The sequence below is a fragment of the Leptosomus discolor genome, chromosome 8 (genome assembly GCF_034619465.1).
Source record: "Leptosomus discolor isolate bLepDis1 chromosome 8, bLepDis1.hap2, whole genome shotgun sequence".
NCBI lineage: Eukaryota > Metazoa > Chordata > Aves > Leptosomiformes > Leptosomidae > Leptosomus > Leptosomus discolor.
Window position 1 is genome coordinate 15,158,396 of NC_141398.1, and position 16,525 is coordinate 15,174,920.

Below are 16,525 nucleotides of genomic sequence, written 5' to 3' on the forward strand. Positions count from 1 at the left end.
TAATTTGGAAAGCAAGGCCATGTGAGGGCAAGTAGTAGTGCTGGAGGTCTATTTAAAGTTTACTTGGTTTAAGTTTACAGTCTTTCCTTCCAGGCAATTAATCTTTAGAGAAAGAGCAGTAGAATGTTTCGATAATTAATTTAACAGTGAAGATCTTTGATCTGAGCCAATAATGTCTTAATATGGTGAATACTAATTGGCCAAGCCCCATGTCTTGCTATGCTTTGAGTCAGATGCCTGGGAATGGAAAAAACACTAGTGGTTTGGGATAAAGAATAGATTTTTCCATTATTTTCAAGTTCAGAATGCTTTGGAGTTAAGGGTGAGGTAAAAAGCACCAGTAAAATACAGGGAAAGCTACTTATCTGTTGCCATTGTGTTATGGCTGAAAAATAAGTTTTACAAGATGTGTTCAAAGTTGTTTCAGAAGGCTGTGGCTTGTTTTTCAACTTTCTCAACTTGGAAAATAATTGGTCATTTAGGAATTGAGGCAGTCAGGTGTTTTCAGACTTCAGTAATTCCTGTAAATCCCTGCATCTGTGCTTGCCTCCTTGCTTGTTGTCTCTGAAGTGCTCCAGGCACACAGTATTTTAACATCACCAGTATGGCTGCTCATGATGCGTCTGTAATTGCTGTTGGTCAGGCTGTAAGGGGAGAAGGAATAGTAATCAGTAATATCAGTTTCATTGCAGTATCTTTTTCCATAATCCTGTATTCATCTTGCTTTCCCTGAAGAATTATCATTCAGATTCCCAATGGAAAGTGAGGGGAGCAGATCTCCTAACTAGCAGTGAAGTGGGTGATTGGTGTGCATATAGTAGCCTTGACTGGCAGACCATCTCCTTATTTCTTGGTAGGTGGAGCCCTAACTTTGCTGTTGCTGGGTAGAATGGGAGAAGAGTATAACAATTACAGTGAGTAGCTTTGCTGTACAGATAAGTACAATCCAGAGCACTGTTCAGAGGACTGATTCTGTCATGACACCTAAAATTCTACTCCTTGTATCACTAATAGTGCTGCTGTTCTTGTTCCGTTTTTTTTCCCCAACCTTAGTTCCCATCTTTTAATTCGAATTTGGTAGAGATATGATTTTGGCGTTAGATTGCGCTGACTGGAACTGACCTGTGATTGCCATAGACCTGTTGACATTGTCTCCTTTATGCAGGTTCAATTAAACTTTTGCTAGATGTGTAAAATAAACATAGTGCTGGCTTGTATTTTATTTTTTACCATTGAAAAAACAATTAAATTTTATAGTATTCACATGAGTTGATATTTGGGTGCATTTTCACATGCATAGCCTGTATATACTGTACTTTCTGTAAAGTTGCTTTTCTTTTCCCCTTTTTCTCTGCCAAAAGGATTCTGATACACCACCTTGCACAGCTCCTAATGTATACCAGTTCAGTCTGCAAGCACCGACTCAGCTTATGGCCAGTTTACCACCCGCATTGCCTATGCCAAGTGGTAAACCCCAATCTGCGCCTACGAGAACCTTGATAATGGCCGCCAGTAATCAGGTATGAGCCAACTAAATGGAGCGATTTTTTTTTTCATGAGAAAGTGATCAAATTGGAAGTGTAGATCATTTGCGCTGTGCTGTCAGTCTAAAAAACTCTGAAGAGAGAACCTTCATATAGCATGTGCTAAACAAACTTCATGTAATCATAAAAGTACTTACCTGCCATGTCAGAAGTGTGGGGAGAAGAATGGGTGGGAAAGGGTTTGGTGTTTGAGATGCATCTCTGAATATGTCAGACGTCTAAGTTGTATTTGAGAGTCCTGATGCCTGACCAATGACATATTTGCGTATCTTCAGGCTATTTACCTTCCTGTTCTTAAAATAGAAACTTCATGTGGGTAGTGTATCTCTAAGTTAGCTTTTGAGTCTGAAGAATTAGTACTGATCTGTCTAGGCTTGTTTGGTTGTCTTGATTTTGAATTATTAGAAGAGGTCTGACTGCACTTGTAACTTTCTGTAATACATTTTAAAGATAGAAAGTAGAAAATTATAGGCATGTGTACAAGAATTTTTACCAGAATACTAAATGTATACTTAAACGTACTGGGAGGTGAATGTTCAGGTAAACTGTATGTTACTCAAGTAGCCTGAAGTATTTTAGCTAATGTATCCATTATCGTACAAGGGGAAGAAAAATCCTCGTTTTTTTCTTACAGCCTCAGTGCCTCTTATCATTAGGAAAACATTCCCTCAATCTTCATTATTAAAACTGTTAAAACAGCTGCCTCACACGAGCTTTAATGCAAGTTATGGGTTGTAGGTTACCTATGATAAAGTAATGAGCTGGTTTCTTTGAAACCTAGTTTTGGTCAGGTTCTTGGAATGTTCTTCCTTCTCTCAGTCCTATCGCAGTTTTTGGGGGTCTAAGGCCAGGATATTTTCAACTTAATGACTTTGTTTTCTTTTATTCAGCACTTGCTTGACACTTTGGGCATGACACAAAATGTATTTGCTTCAGTTTCTGCTTTGAGATTGTTCAAGTCTTTTGCAGAATAGCAGAATAGTTGAGGTTGGAAGGGTCCTCTAGAAGTCACCTAGTCCAATGCTCCTGCCCAAAACAGGGTCAGCTACAGCGGGTTGCTCAAAGCTTTGTCCAGTCAGGGTTTTGAGTATCTCCAAGGACAGAGATTCCCCAACAGCTCTGGGCAACTTGTTCCAATAAAGTTTTTACTGAAGTTTAAGTGGTGTTTTCTGTATTTCAGTTTATACCCATTGCTGCTTGTCTTTTACTGGGAACCAATGAGAAGAGTCTGGCTTCATCTTTTTTATACCCTCTCATTAGTGAGACTCATCAAAAAGATCCTTCCTGAGCTCGCTCTCATTGAGATTAAACCATTGTAGCTCTTCATCATGTCTTCGTATGAAAAATGTTTGTCCCCTGTTTTATCTTCATGGACCTTCATTGGACTCAGTCCCATATGTCCATGTCTCTCTCTTACTGGGGAGCCCAGACCTGGGCCCAGCACTCCATGTGTGGCCTCACTAGTGCCGAGTAGAGGGGAAATGATCACCTCCCTTGACCTGCCAGAGTTACTGTTCCTAATTGTAGCCCAGGATGCTGTTTGCCTTCCTTGATGTAAGGGCAGGTTGCATGCTCGTGTTCAACTTGTCCACTGGGAATCCCTGGTCACTTTATGCCAAGCTGCTTTCTAGCTGGTCAGTGCCGGGTGGGTACTGTTGTGTGGGATTATTCCTTCCCAAGGGTAGAGTTTAGTATTTCCCTTTTTCAAACTTCATGAGATTCCTGTTAGCCCATTTCTCCAGCCTGAGGTCCCTGTTTATGGCAGCAGAACCATCTTGGGTATCCAATTTTGTATCATCTGCAACCACTCTTTCCCATCATCCAAGTCGTTAACAAAGGTGTTAACAAGTATTGGCCCTAGTGTCAGCTCTTGGGTTATACCGCTAGCTGCTGACCTCCAGCTGGACTTTGTGCTGCTAATCAAAATTCTTTGAGCTTGGTGTGTAAGGGAATACTTTTCATTCAGCTTGTGATCTATGAGTCTAGAGATGGTAACTGCCACTTACTACAGAATAAAAAAAAATAGAAATCAGATAGTGCTTTAAACATTGCAAGTCTTAGATGAATAATGAAGAGATTTCGTCTAGACAGCGTTTTCAAAGTTCAATAATATCAGCATTGAGTTAGGGCATGTTGTAGCTTGATAGTTACTACACAAGTGCTTGTTTTAGGCGCTTCACTGAAATGTTTTTCACCTTTTCTTTTGTTTAGACAAGGCTATTTTCCCTTTGCATACTGTAGGCGTTCCGCTGTTTCCTTGCAGGCAGGTTAACATAGAAGGGACACAGTCTTTGAAAGCTGTTATCACATGCTCTTCCCAGCTACCTCTGCAGTCCTTAGTCATCCACCAAGCCCCGCTTGTATCTCGAGGTATTTGTTTTAATCTTCTAAGTGATTACACTTAAATTCCTCCCCTGCTCTTCCCTGTCTTTACATATCTTCCCCTACTGCTGAATCTTACCTAGGCAAAACCAGCTTTCCTGCACAGGAAATGTTTTCTGTTACTGAAAAGCTAATGGAACAATGTATTTCTATTTTAGTGTCTGCAATTGAGTATTCACATGCTAGTGTACAGTCTGAAACTTAGCAAGTTTGTTTAAAATAAAACTGGAGAGCTATTATAAGTTAAAATTCATCTAAAATACAAACTTAGTCTAGTTTGCTCTTTTCCTTAACATCTCTGCTTTACTGAAGTGGTACCCTGGAGCTTAACTTCATCAACATTGCACAAAAACAATAATCCAGTTTTGAGGCATGCAGGATTCGGTACAAAACAAGTTAGCACCAGAGCTTTTGCCTCAGCTGTGAAGAGGCAATGTGTTACATGAATTTTGGATCTCTGTTGGAATTTTGAATCTTGGAAAACAACTGCTTTGTAGCACTTTTTCTGGCTTTCCGTTACTTGGCTGTCCTCTCCTATACTTGTTAACTGTTCTTTTAGTAGTTTGTACAATACTTATGTGTTTAAACGTGGGAATTTTTCTGTGACTTGTACTTGACAAAGACATGCCTTTGAGATTTGTGTTAAATCAGGATTTTCTTGCTATCTGCAGTTCAGAAATGGGATGATGGTTTTTCTGCATTGAATTTACCAAAGCTTATGTATTGTGAAGCAGAAATGGCCTTTTTTTGATAACGATTATGACCAAGTCAAAAGTGGGAAATGAAATCGTTCTACCCAGAATACTGTAAATGTCTCCATTTGCAACTTTCTGGAGCATGACTGAGCTAGATGAGGCTGATGGCTTTCCTTTTGCAGGTGATCTAACTTAAGACCATGCTAGTTCATAACTTTTAATGGGCACATTTTACTAGCTTGGAGGACTCCTGCCTGATAGACCTGAACACGTGCAAGCCTTTTTCTTAACAGCAAGTGTTCTTTCAGATTCTAAGTATTTGAAAGGGTTAAATTTGCCCACATGGTATCTTCAGCGTTTTCCCTGGCAACATTCTCTGCCTCAGTTCAGCTTGGAATCTGTACCTAGGTGTCCAGTACTACCCTCAAAAGCAGGATGTGCCAATGTCAAGAGCACTAAGTGTATTTTGAAAAACTTGCAGCCTTCTAAGCAAATTCTCTGCCATTAGAGCTTCCTAATACTTTGGTTTTTTGAAATAGCTTTGGTGTGATGACCAATTTTATTTACATACTGCATAATTAATTGGAGAATTTCCAGGTGGTTCAGGGACTAATTTAACTCCTGGTACAGGTCTGCGTGCTTTTTAGGATCATCATAATCATTTTTCCAAGGTAATAATTCTTCTACTTTGCTGACAAGCAGCTTGAAATTTCACTTGGGAGAGCAGAACAGTTTATGAAGCAGTGCTGCCCACTGGAATAAGTAGAAAACCAGATATTGGCATGCATGTCCAGATGAATGGAGGGGGAAGAAAAGCTTGGTGACTTCCCATGGAGAAAAAAGGACTACTTTCCTTGTTGTTTTGGGATGAAATAAATTAAGTATGTTCTTGGATTGCTGATCACTTAATCACCAATGAAGACAGAAGAAACTTCATGTTGCTTGGGTCAGAATAACTCTTTTCTTTTCCTTTTTAAGTTGTGGTTTGTGTGTATTTTTTTTTTCTCCCCCAAAGAGTGATCTTTTGATTCAAAAGTATCTAAAGCCAGTGAGCACCAGTCCTGCTGCACTGGCTTCCAATTTGTCTAAGATAACCTCCACTGAAGACCCTTTAGATGCATGGTGTCTGATGGTGAGTATGTTCACTGAAGATTTCATAGCAGCCTTCACTGGCTGAGTTGTGAAGCACAGGAGACAACTAGGAAACAAAACCTTAATGTCAGTGCTGAAATACCGTGGTGTAAATAACTCTAAGAACAACTTGAAGTAGTTTGTTTTCAGATTAGTTTGTGTTTGGCCATATAAGTCCAGACCCTTAAACTTAGAAACTGCTTGTTTATATTGTTTTACAGGCACGTCACTGGCTAAAATACTTTGCTTCAGAGTTTGCTCTTATCCAGGACAATTGTTAATGGTGTTGCTTTGTCTCACTAGTAATGCTGCTATTGCTAGTGTCCCTGGAATGATTCTTCCAAAGCTAGCAGTGTTGGAAACAAAAATAGCATTGGTCAAGGGCTTGAGTCAAAAATGTATGTCTTAGATGAGTGCATGCAATGAAGTGTAGTTCACTTTGAAAGAGGCATTTGTAAGGAAACATTTTAATTCATGTCAACTTTAATATTAGTCCGCTTTCCCAAATATTTCTGAGAATGTGGGTGTCATCGACTAGTCAGATGTGCTAAATTCCCTTAGTGTAGTGTGATGCTTCAGAGTTTTTAGTATCTTAACCTTCAATTTAGAAGTGACCCGATTTGTTTCTTCAGTGGCATTATTAAGCTGTTTAGATACTGAAGGCTTATTTGTCAACCCAATGACATTTTTCTTACCTTTTATTTGAAGTGCTGTTGTTTAGCGAGGAATACTCTTTTGGTGTCTATGCATCTTCTTAGGCAAAGGAAGGAGGATGCTACTGTCTACTTTGGAAACAGTTTTGATTCTAAATGTCAGACTCCCATCTTCTGCGTGTGACAGAACATTGTCTGGTTTTTTTATTTAATACATGCAAAATTAGGAAAAGGTGATGTTTTATTTCCTTTCCTAAAGAATGGAGAGAAAAAAAAACTGCACCAGACTTTCAGAGGCTGTTTAGCTGAAAACAGTACTCAAGATATTTTTCATCTTAGATTGTTGTATATTTATATGGACAGTCTTTATGTGGTGATATCCTTCTGTGTATGGAAACTGACTCAGCTTGACAAGACCCTGGATAATGTAATCTGACTCTGCTTACAACAGAAGTTTGGATTAAATGATTTCCAGAGGTCTCCATATAAACATCCACCCTTAACACTTAGATCCATGTCTCCAGAGGTCTGCATGTAAACATCCAGCCTAGGTGTTTGTAGGACTGTATAAAAGTCTCTGGCTGCCTTCGTCGTTGCTTCCTAAGTGCTTTTTGAGTTGCAGGAAAGACACAAAGTCTAAATAGTAGTTTCTAGGAACATAAATAAACTCGCCATAAATAAAAGATAAACTTGTGGCAATGTAGTAGTAGTACCCGATTTTTGTTTGTGCATTACACCTTTATCTCACAATGTCACTGTAGTCATATTGTTGCCCCCAAACTGAGGTTGATTTGAATATTCACATATGCATTTCCTCTACTGACTTTTTCACATGTACTGTATTGATACCAGCTCATGCTTTGGAAAGTATTTTGGATCTGCTCACTGTAATAATACTTTTTTGTTCCAAATAAAAAGGTGAGAAATCTCAGTGAGGTAAGATTTCTCTTTAAGGTCTAAAATTGTCAGCTTTATGCTCAAGAAGCTATTATCTCTTGTTCTCCTTAATGACAGGTATGCAGATAACATTTCATGGCCCACGTCACAACAGCAGTAAAGTTGCAGTATGATTTCTGTCTTCTGGTAGTGTTGTTTTGACTCTTGCCCCTCATTTTTGAAACTTGACTGGTGATGAGATCGAAAAGGGTATTTATTTCATGTGTCAGATTCTGCTTTCTTTACCATAAGGTAGTTCAAAGTATGCTCAGATTATGATGGTAGTCTCTACAGTCAGCCACTCATTCTGGGGATTAGGTCCTCTGACCTCTCAAATACTAGTTTGTCTTTGAACTGGTCATACTAACAGTTGTCTGACCTGTTGTTAAAGGTGGAGAGAACCAGAAACTTCCCTTTGTTACAGGCTACTGTCAGAGCTACCACACAAAGTAAAATAAGCTACGAAGTACTGGTATAAACCTGTTCCCTTCTGACTTTGAGTCTTTCACTTCTCTAGTGTTAGAAGATAAACATATAAAACTTTTTTGTTGCTTTAGAGCTCTTTCTAGTCTTCATGTTGATTTTTTTTTTTCCCCCTCTTTGCTGCACTCACAGCTCGTTGCATAAATGCTGTTTTCTCCTTTCAGTGGGAGCAGAAAGGGGTTTTGGCTCATTTCATAAAATCTGTTCAGGACTCAAGATCTTGTCAGTTGTAGCTGAAAGTAGCCAGTAGGTCCAAACAAGGGGCCCAAAAGGAGGGCAAGTGTCTTTCATGTTTGCTGTGCTTTGGGTTTTATTCCCCTAGATGACCAGCTCTAAACAACTTGAGTAAGAACTTATTTTGGTTTTGCTATACTTCGGCTGAGAAATCTAAACCACTTCTAAATCTTACCAGTTTAAGATTATGCCCAGGTAGCTGGTGCAATATCTTGTGGAATCCTGTTAGCTAATTTGAAGTAATAAGGCTAGGTTGAACCGTTGCCTAATACTTGATTTATTGCCTGTGCAGTAATGACTAAAATGTTGGTTAGACCATTGCCTGTTGTTTCTCTGCAAAACAGTGAATTTATTTCACAGAATCACAGAATGGTAGGGGTTTGAAGGGACCTCTGGAGATCATCTATTCCAACCCACCTGCCAGAGCAGGACCACCTGGAGCAGGTCACACAGGAACGTGTCCAGGCGGGTTTTGAATGTCTTCAGAGAAGGAGACTCCACAACCTCTCTGGGCAGCCTGTTCCGGTCACTGTCAAAGAAGTTTTTCCTCACGTTCAGGCGGAACTTCCTGTGCTCCAGTTTGTGCCAGTTATCTCTTGTCCTATCACTGGGCACCACTGAAAAGAGCCTGGCCCAATCTTCTTGACACCTGCCCTTTAGATATTTATAAGCATTGATAAGGTCCCCTCTCAGTCTTCTCTCCAGGCTAAAGAGCCCCCGGTCTCTCAGCCTTTACTTGAGAGAGATGCTCTAGTTCCCTCATTATCTTCATAGCCCTCCACTGGACTCTCCAATAGTTCCCTGTCCCTCTTGAACCTGGGGAGCCCAGAACTGGACACAGCACCCCAGATGTGGCCTCCCCAGGGCAGAGCAGAGGGGGAGGAGAGCCTCCCACCACCTGCTCGCCACGCTGTTCTTAATGCACCCCAGGATGCCATTTGCCTTCTTGGCCACAAGGGCACATTGCTAGCTCGTGGTCAACTAGCAGTCTGCTTTTTCATAAAGAACAAGATGTGAAATTTTACTTGTGTGCAAGATGCATTTTTAGTATATTTCCAGATGCTGTTATGCTTGGAAATATAAATCCTTTAAAAAAGGGTTCTTTATGGTTGGTTCAGGTTTTTTTTTTTTTTTTGCTACAAGACTGAAATAGAGAATTTGGAAATATTGTGAGAAATTGAAAAGAACTTTGTGCATTATTTTGAAGATGTATGTTAAGTTATCTAAGGGGACACTTAAATGTTAATGGTGCATTAAAGTTGTTCTGAATACTACTCTAATATTTCACATGGAGTGATTTTGAAGTGTATGAGTTTGATTACAACTCTGATCAACTGCTTACACCTTTTCTAACCCTTTTCTTTAGCTTTGTAGGTCCTTACCAATTATTTTTGAGCACTGTATGTATAATATTTTTTCTTTTGGAGTTAAGAGTACTGATATTTCATTTTCATCGCTAACACTTCTCTGTATTTTTTCTCCTTACTTGAGTTGCTAACAGGCAAAAAAAATCAAACACCAAAACAATTCAGAAACCCTGTTTATGTTTAGACTTCAGCTCTTATGTTACTTGTGTTATTTCAAAGTGTAGGTGATTTATTTTTGGCTATAAGTTTTCTTTTTAAATAATGACAGTCTTTGAATGTCAGCAGTTTTGTATAGTAAATTTGCCAGTGTTTAAGAATAAAAAACCTCCAAGAGTTTGGTTTCCTTAGCAAATAATTTCTTGGTGTTTCAGTTTCTACCAGATTTCTGTTGTTTGGGGTAAAGGCCAGGAACATCCTTTTCTTAAATTTCTATTAAAATATCTGAAAATGTTTTTAACCTGGTGTGTGATACAGAATCCCAACCCCTGGCTAGTCTTAAATGCAATTTTTTAGTTTTCCTTCCGGATCTAGCAGCTTTTATTTGCACAGCATCGAATTCAACAGAATTGTCAAAAAACCCCAAACAAAAACCCAAAGAAACAAAAACCACCAAAACCCAAATCTGTTTTGTCATTCAGTTGTTGATTCAATAGCCCTATGATGGGAGAGAAGATTGTTCTATAAAGAGAAATAGATCTAAAGAAGTGAAAACTTCTAAACCAAAGGTCTGTCTGTTGTATCACAGATAAAGCGCTTCCTTTTTTGATTATCCGATCTCTCTCCAGCCATCATGTGCTTACGGATGTGCCTTTTCTCAGTGATTGAGAAGCCTGAGCATGTGAATATCCGGAAGTGTGTAGACATGAGAAAGCTGTTTGATACAGCCTCTTGGAATTTCCAAGAGACATGAAGTAAATTTCTTTTATGAAAGATTCTGAAAGAAACCAAGTGAAAGGTGTGTGTCCTCTTGTAAACAGTTAACTAGTTAGAAGAAGAAACAAAGATTTGGTTTTTGTAGTAAATGGAGTTCGTCAGGAAAGCCCCATAGGAGTTTGTTCTGGGCCTCGTGTTGCCTAACATCTGAAAGGCAGTGGATGAAGTGTGGCGAAGCTTGGTTGTGTTAAGCTCCTTATGGGCGAACTGAGAAGGGGGTGCAGAAGGACCTTTCAGGGTGATGCATCAGGAGGGAGAGAAATAATTCAAACTTTTTAGAATGTGGTAGGCCCTGGGCTGACAGTTTCTTGCAAAGATGAGATCTTGATGTTTTTGCAGAAAACTGTTTTGATAATGCTTTCTTGGTTTCCTACTGAGAATTGAATGTCAAGCCAAATTTCAGACATTATTAAGAATAAAGAGCAGAAATGGAAACATCATGTAAAAATCCATATAGATCCTCCATCATGAACAGCGAGTACAACTTTGCCTCCTACATCAGAAGAAAGTGATAATACAAGTGGAAGTAGAATAGGGAAGGATGGTAAGAATGGTCAAACATAGGGAATTGCTTCTGTGTGAAGAATGAATGATTCTTTAACCTGGAGAAGAAAATGAGGAGATACATGATCCATGTCTGTGTAGTCATCAGCAGTATATGGAGAAGTCAGAGCAGAATAGCAAGAAATTAATTACCTCAAGAACTGAGAAATCATCAAATAGTAGGTTGAAATTAAATATGTTGCTCATTTAAGCCGTGAAATACCATAGCATGGGATGCAGGATGCTAAAAGCTTGTGGTTTCAAAAAATCTCAACAAACTAGCAAACAATGTCTAGTTGAGAACTAGTAAATATAGAGGCACCTTCTCTGACTTATGAGGTCCCTGAGTCAACTTCCTTGAGCACCTGCTCTCAGCTGATGAGTGATGACAGCTGGATTCAGATTCTGCTCTGATAGTTTGACAGTTTTTATTGTGATGGCCTAAACAACAGTGTGAAATGCTCCATAACAAGCTAGAGATCTAGGTTCTGGCTAGGTTATTGACCGTTCTTTGACAGTTTGATTACCTTTTGAACAAACCAGGGATATGACTTCTTCTAGGGCACAGGTAGGTAGGCTTAATTGTCGTACTTGCTGTGGTGCTTGTGGTGACCTGTCTTCCTGCTCCCAATAATTTTGTTGAATCCTCAAACTGAGGAAAAAGTTGCCAGATTTTTTGCATTTCCAGCTGAAGGGGATAGACTTGCTGCGACTTTGTGTGCTCCTTGATGAGTGTTTTGTTCTGGTTGTACAGTAGCAAAACTAAAGTTTTGCTGTAGTTGAGGATAACTGTAATGACTGGCTGTTTATAGTGTTTTGACTGTTGAGGGATCATTTTTAGTATTTTGACCTCACTTAGTGTAGATGCTTAATTATCTGCTTATATAATTGAGTCAGATGTACCCTTATTGAACTAGAAAACTTTGCTGCACAAGAATGTGACAAGATGGTATGTTTGCTTGAAGGACCACTTGCCAAAAATACAAAACATATGTTAAATTTTATTTCATGTTGTTAATTTTCATAAATAGCTTCTAGTAGATGTTTTACCAACATATGTCAATAAATAAGGTTTAGGCAGTTGTGTCTTTTCAAAATGAGGGATTCTTAGCTTGCATTCTCTTTTTCTGTTTGTCCTTGAATATTTTATCAGTAGCCTGAGGATAGCATTTAGCATGTCTGTCTTGGGAGTCTAGAAGTTGCATGTTGAAGGTTGATTAGGTTGCTGTAGGACACATGCTACAAATTAAAAAAGTTTAAGGGGTTTTTACCACCCTGCAGCTGACTTTCATTATTGCTCAATACTAGTCTTCACCAGTTTGTTTTCCTGTATGATCAGTGTCTCTTCTAATTATAATTTGACAGTAAAATGTTGCTTGTGGAATTGTGCCTTCAGTAACTGTTTTGGTTTTGTGCACACAATTGTAATGATGGTGTTCTCATATTTCTTTCTACTCCAAACTTGTTTGGAAATACAGGTTATTAAAGTAGGTGCAGGTATTTCACATTCTAAGCAGATTCCTCAAACGTTACCTTTGTGGTGTTCCTGTTGTTTAACCACTTAGGGTAGACAAAATGATGTATTAGCTTTTGTTAAAGGCAGTCAGTTGTCTGTCTTACAAGTTATTGCTGTCAGACATCAGAAAAGGTTGCTTGCATTCAAGTTATCAGTATTTGGGAAGTCTGTTTCAATATCGTCTTTTGAAACTCTTTTACATACTCGTTGAAGCAGGTTACTGTACGTACTTAAGTACATATGCATTAAACCAGGTTACTGTATGCCATTAAGTGATAGGGATGCCTGTAGTACCTTATGGTGTGGTAGACTTACTCAGACTGCCACTAAACCTTTTTGGCAGTTTCTCTTCCAAGTTTTTGGAGATTCCCCCCAAAGAAAGTGTTGTACTGTGTTCCTGATGATTTAATTACTTTGCCTTTATCTGGATGTGAGGTACTGTCTAGGAGCTGTGTAGCCCTATGGTCAGGCCATAGGGCTACAGAATTTACAAGCTCCTTACAAGCCACAACTAGTTTACTTGTAGCTGAGTGAGATTATGGGCAGAGCAGACTTGTACTTTGTGTGTATCAGCTTATGTGATCACGCCCTCACATTTATCCATGATGTTTCTGAAAGTCTTATTGAGTATCTCACTTGGTCATGCCCTTGCTAAGATCCTCTAAAATAGACACGAATGTCACAATTAGTATTTAATGTGGAAGGTCTCTTTTTATAAAGGTGAGGCACAGTGTGTGTATTTCATAATGAGATCCAAGGGTTTTAAGGATGCTTTGAAATCTACACCATTTCATTTCTAGGACACTTACTTCAGAAAACAATTCTTAAGCTGTTAGTGCTGTTGGACTTGCACAGCTAAAGTTAGACAAGCATGAAAAGACCAGCTGCTTCAAGCAGCGTTCTGTGGGAATGACTTGTATGTTGAGGAAATACCACTGGTAATATGTGCTTTGTTCCAGTTGTTTGTATGCCTGAACTCAGTGCTTATCTTGTGTTTTTTAGCAGCACAGTGGAATGAAGTTTTCCATGAAAGGAACTCACAACCAAGGCAACAGCTACAGCCCCGTCAGCAGTGGAGGCATGAGACAACCAGTTGGTAACAGAGGACACCACCAGTACAATCGTAATATATGGCGAAGAAAAAAACACAGAGACAGTTTGCCTATTAGTCTGAGCAGATAATGGCAGATGCCAAAATGACCTTCCCTGTTCAGACAAACTGAGTGAGTGCCGCTCAACTTGAGGGATGGAGACCAGCGTCCAGCACATCGTTTTATTGGTGTTGCCAAATATCTGCAGCTGACTTCTTTGCATGTTTCTTTGTGTGGTGGTTCAGTCCATCTTCAAGAAGTAGTTGTGCTTATCTGTGAAGCCTTATTAAATGTGGAAGTTTGTTTTCTGCCTTCCCACAATGGTTCATACAGTGCCGAAGCAGCTCTGACAATAGAACTGCAAGGACATTTACAAATGCTGTGGCTTTTTTGCTGTGGCTACATCTGTTCCTTTGTGGGTTCTGTTTTCTTTTATTTTAGAAGTGAAGGAAACTTCAGCCCCTTGGAATTCTTTAATTTTTTTTTTTCTTTGCAGCAAATCAAGTTGGGAATTCATAAAAGTAAATTTGCTGCTCTCCTGTTTTTGTTTCAACGTTCAGAATTTTTTGCTCTGTAAATATTGGAAGTATAATTTGTGCAATAACTTGGAATTTTTAATTTAATTTCATATTGTCACATAAGTTATATTTAAGGGGAAGAGGTTTTTTAATTTACAGATCCTTTCCCAGGTTGCATTATCTAAGTTGGGTTCATAGTTTTGGCAGGTTGTCTGAGCAGTGTTACAAACATGACATTTGGTAATATTTGAGGCTTCTTGATTCACAATGAAAGAGCGATTTGGCTTACGGTTTTAAGAAGGTATTAAGCTCCAAAGCATTTTGACCCTGTGTTTTTTAGCTCATTGTCTGGCCTCTATCAGTCGTCTTGCTCTGACCAATGAGTTTTAATTTTATTCGTTTAACTAGACAACAAATCCAGCATTTCTAGTACCAGAAGTAAAACTTTTGAGAGGGAGAGGAAAAAGGTTGGTTCAAGTCCTGATGTGAAATTAAAAAGCTGTGAACTACACGCTTTGATGCATTTTCGTAACGTAACCTGTTAATGTTTGGGTTCAAACAACATTATTAAACAGAGGTACCCGGCTTAAGGAATGTGGAGAAAGGAAATATGTTGATTCCATTAAGGAATCTGTATAGCAGTATGCATTAGTTCTGTTAAGAGCAAATATATAAAAAGTACTTCAGCTGCTCTAAGCATTACGAGGAGTATCTTTTAATGTATTGCAGGAGAGCACAGCCCAGTGTTGTACACAGTATGAGTGGCTGGCACTTAATTTACAGATGCATACAGGTATACTATGCAAGTGTGTATTGCCATGACAAACACTGTCTTTAACTTTTTGAAAAATGTACATCCTGCCTAACCCTGAGTTTTTAAAGCACCACAGTTGTCCTGGGAGTAGGTCACATCTCACGCCCTCTGACTTCCTGTTTTTTTAAATGAGAGTTCTTAAGCTATACAGAAAACTTCAGATCAGTTATGTAAGTCCATTAGCTGAGAAAGCTGAAGAATCCCATTAACAGGACATCTATACTGTGTACAGGTATGGAAGGTTTTAAAACTGATATCTGAATATTAAAATGAGGTGTCAAGCATGAAGCTTTTTAATATGCTCTATGCCTTTGAAGCAGAAGTAGTTCATGTTATTACTGAATCTGTCAAACACAAACAGGTCCTTGAGGGGAGAGAGGGCAACATTCCAAAGTAGAGTAGTGCATATCTGTTTGCAAAAAGTTCGTCTTAATGCTCCGGACTCATCACAATTGAAAAAAAAAGTTTTAAAAATTGTGAGCTGATTCATAAATAATAAATATCTAAGGGCTGTTACATGAGCCTGTACTGCTTAGTCTTCACACACTAGCAATATCAAGCATAACTACATTAAAGAGCCTTCAAAGGCTTTAGTTGGTGTCTTATACTAGTGTCCATTTTAAAGCAAAACTCATTTGAAAAGTGGTATCATGTAACACTTCAGTCATGGTGAACCAAATAAATTGGCCTGGCTATCACTGTGGTTATGTGCTACAGGTTTAAAAAGAATCATGTTAAAATTTTTTGTGTGGACAACTATGTGGAAGCTAAAATTGACATATTTTTATGTAAAGTTTTCTATTCTTTGATTTTTAATAAACTTTGGAGACCAGCTACTCTTCTGTACATTTTTATGGGAGATGTAATGGATGAACTAATACTTGACCTTATCCCATTTTCTGCATACGCTTTGGACATCTGCTTTAAATTGTTCATGCTGAACACCTTCAGAACTGAGCTTGGAAGGTGGATGGAGGCCCTCCGCAAAGGTTTGTGATGTGTTTTTAGAGAGAGTAATATATGTGTGTGGCTGTTGGTTTTGTAGTTGGGGATCCCTTGATAATGACAGCCAAGGAGCTGGAGGTAGTTCCCAACAATATTCTTAAAAGAGAAGATCGACTAACTGATCTGTTGGGATACCTTAACTTTCCATATAATTTTTTAGTCCCTCCCTGTAGTTTCTAAGTTACTTTCAAAATCTTTGTCCAGTTTTCAGCCTCCTCAAAGGCTGGATGTACCTTGTCTTTTTTGTTGATTTCTATTAACCCCCTGAGAGGACTCTTGAAATGTCAACAACTGACTTGAATTCAGAATTTCAGAAATTGAGTCTTGGGAAGGAACTTGTGTAAACGTGTGAACTCCAAGAAAGGAAACTGAAGTATTTGTAACGAGGCAGTAATGCAGGGCTAGGGATTCAGGGTCAGAGAGGTCTGTGGTACTTGGTTGGTCTTAATGAGTATACACTGGAGAAAAATAGAGAAGGGGTGGGAAGGGAAAATAAGCACTCGGCAATAGCTGGGATAGTAATCCTTTTCTGTCACGGTTAGTTAGCCAGTGGGCTGACAGCGGGATCTACAGTCTCTGCAGGCACTAAGATGTAGTGCAGCAGCATTGGTCTTGGAACTTCACTTTTCCTGGGGTCTGTCTTTTCCCTTTTCCTGTCCAGATGATGGCTTTGCTTTATT

At 39.0% G+C, this 16,525-nt stretch overlaps 1 protein-coding gene across 1 annotated transcript in view; it reads left to right on the forward strand.

The window, feature by feature from the left end:
• Positions 1 to 13,620, forward strand: part of TENT4A (terminal nucleotidyltransferase 4A) — a 56,719-nt gene extending 43,099 nt beyond the window's left edge. Inside the window, exons 11-12 of the mRNA XM_086468865.1 lie at positions 1,362 to 1,520; positions 13,420 to 13,620. Coding sequence (XP_086324991.1) covers positions 1,362 to 1,520; positions 13,420 to 13,599 — 339 coding nt within the window. The 3' untranslated portion in view covers positions 13,600 to 13,620. The remainder of the gene's footprint in view (positions 1 to 1,361; positions 1,521 to 13,419) is intronic.
• The last annotated feature ends 2,905 nt before the right edge of the window (positions 13,621 to 16,525 follow it).